This window comes from Manacus vitellinus, unplaced genomic scaffold (genome assembly GCF_001715985.3).
Source record: "Manacus vitellinus isolate BGI_N305 unplaced genomic scaffold, ASM171598v3 scaffold_99_pilon, whole genome shotgun sequence".
Taxonomy (NCBI): Eukaryota; Metazoa; Chordata; class Aves; order Passeriformes; family Pipridae; genus Manacus; species Manacus vitellinus.
This window is the reverse complement of record NW_021940916.1, coordinates 148,965-149,916: the sequence shown is the minus strand read 5'-3', so window position 1 is coordinate 149,916 and position 952 is coordinate 148,965. Positions and strand designations below refer to the sequence as shown.

At 64.3% G+C, this 952-nt stretch overlaps 1 protein-coding gene across 1 annotated transcript in view; it reads right to left on the bottom strand.

Annotated features, from left to right (window-relative positions):
* Nucleotides 1-6: 6 nt before the first annotated feature.
* LOC103762233 (thimet oligopeptidase) overlaps nucleotides 7-952 on the bottom strand; it is a gene marked incomplete at its 5' end in the record, with an annotated part of 6,822 nt that continues 5,876 nt past the window's right edge. Inside the window, 2 exons of the mRNA XM_029965334.1 lie at nucleotides 7-846; nucleotides 901-913. Coding sequence (XP_029821194.1) covers nucleotides 688-846; nucleotides 901-913 — 172 coding nt within the window. The remainder of the gene's footprint in view (nucleotides 847-900; nucleotides 914-952) is intronic.

Genomic DNA, 952 nt, shown 5'->3' with positions numbered 1-952 from the left:
TGGCAGCCCCAGTACAGCCCAGGGGAAGGTACAGCCCGCCCTGGATACCTGACAGCACAGGGGGTCCAGCCATGCCCCCCAAACCCTGTTCTGGCAACACCTCCACCAGCCAGCCCCTCCCAGGCAGGAAGGTCCGAGGGGCTCAGGGCAGGACGTTCCAGTAAATTCCATGGGTTTTAAGCTCTGGGATCTCCCCATCTTTGCTCCACAGCCAACAGCTGCCCAAAGATGGGGAGAGCGGGGCTCGCTGCCCTTGTTTGGTGCTCAGGACAGTTCCTTCTGTCCTGGGGCACAAACCTGGCCAAGGGGGAGACAACAACAGGGTGGGAATTCTGGTTTCTTAAAAAGGATTTAAAAACAACGCCCCAAGCTTTGGGAACTCCTCTCCCCCTCCTCCCCGGCTCTGGGTGAGGCTGAAACTCACCCTCGTGCAGGACTCAGGTTCAAAGTTCAGCAAATCTGTGGGGGTGACCCAGAGCCCCGTGCCCGGCAGGGGTGACAAGGGCAGGTCACCTCCCTGTCACTGCAGAGCCTGGCCCAGGGCTGAGCCCGGCTCCCAGAGCCCGGGGGGGGCTCAGAGCGGGACCCTGGCGGGGCAGCTCGAGGCAGGGGTGGCCCAGGGGGTGTTTGGTGGCAGGTACCAGGTGAGGGGAGGTGCGTGGGCAGGGGCTGCACTGCACAGGGGCCTCAGCAGCCCGAGGGCAGCGAGCTGCTCTCCACCTTCAGTCCTTTGCTGGCCAGGAAGGCATCCTGCTTGGGCTCCCGGCCCAGGAACTTCCTCAGCATGTCAGAGGCATCCACGGAGCCGCCGGGGCGCAGGACACAGTTCCTGTAATCCATGCCCACCTGCCAGCAGAGACAGGCCTGTCAGGGACACCCACCCTCGTCAGGGACACCCACCCTGGCACCGGCACTGCGCCCCAGCCACGCTCAGGGCACCCTCCCTACCTTG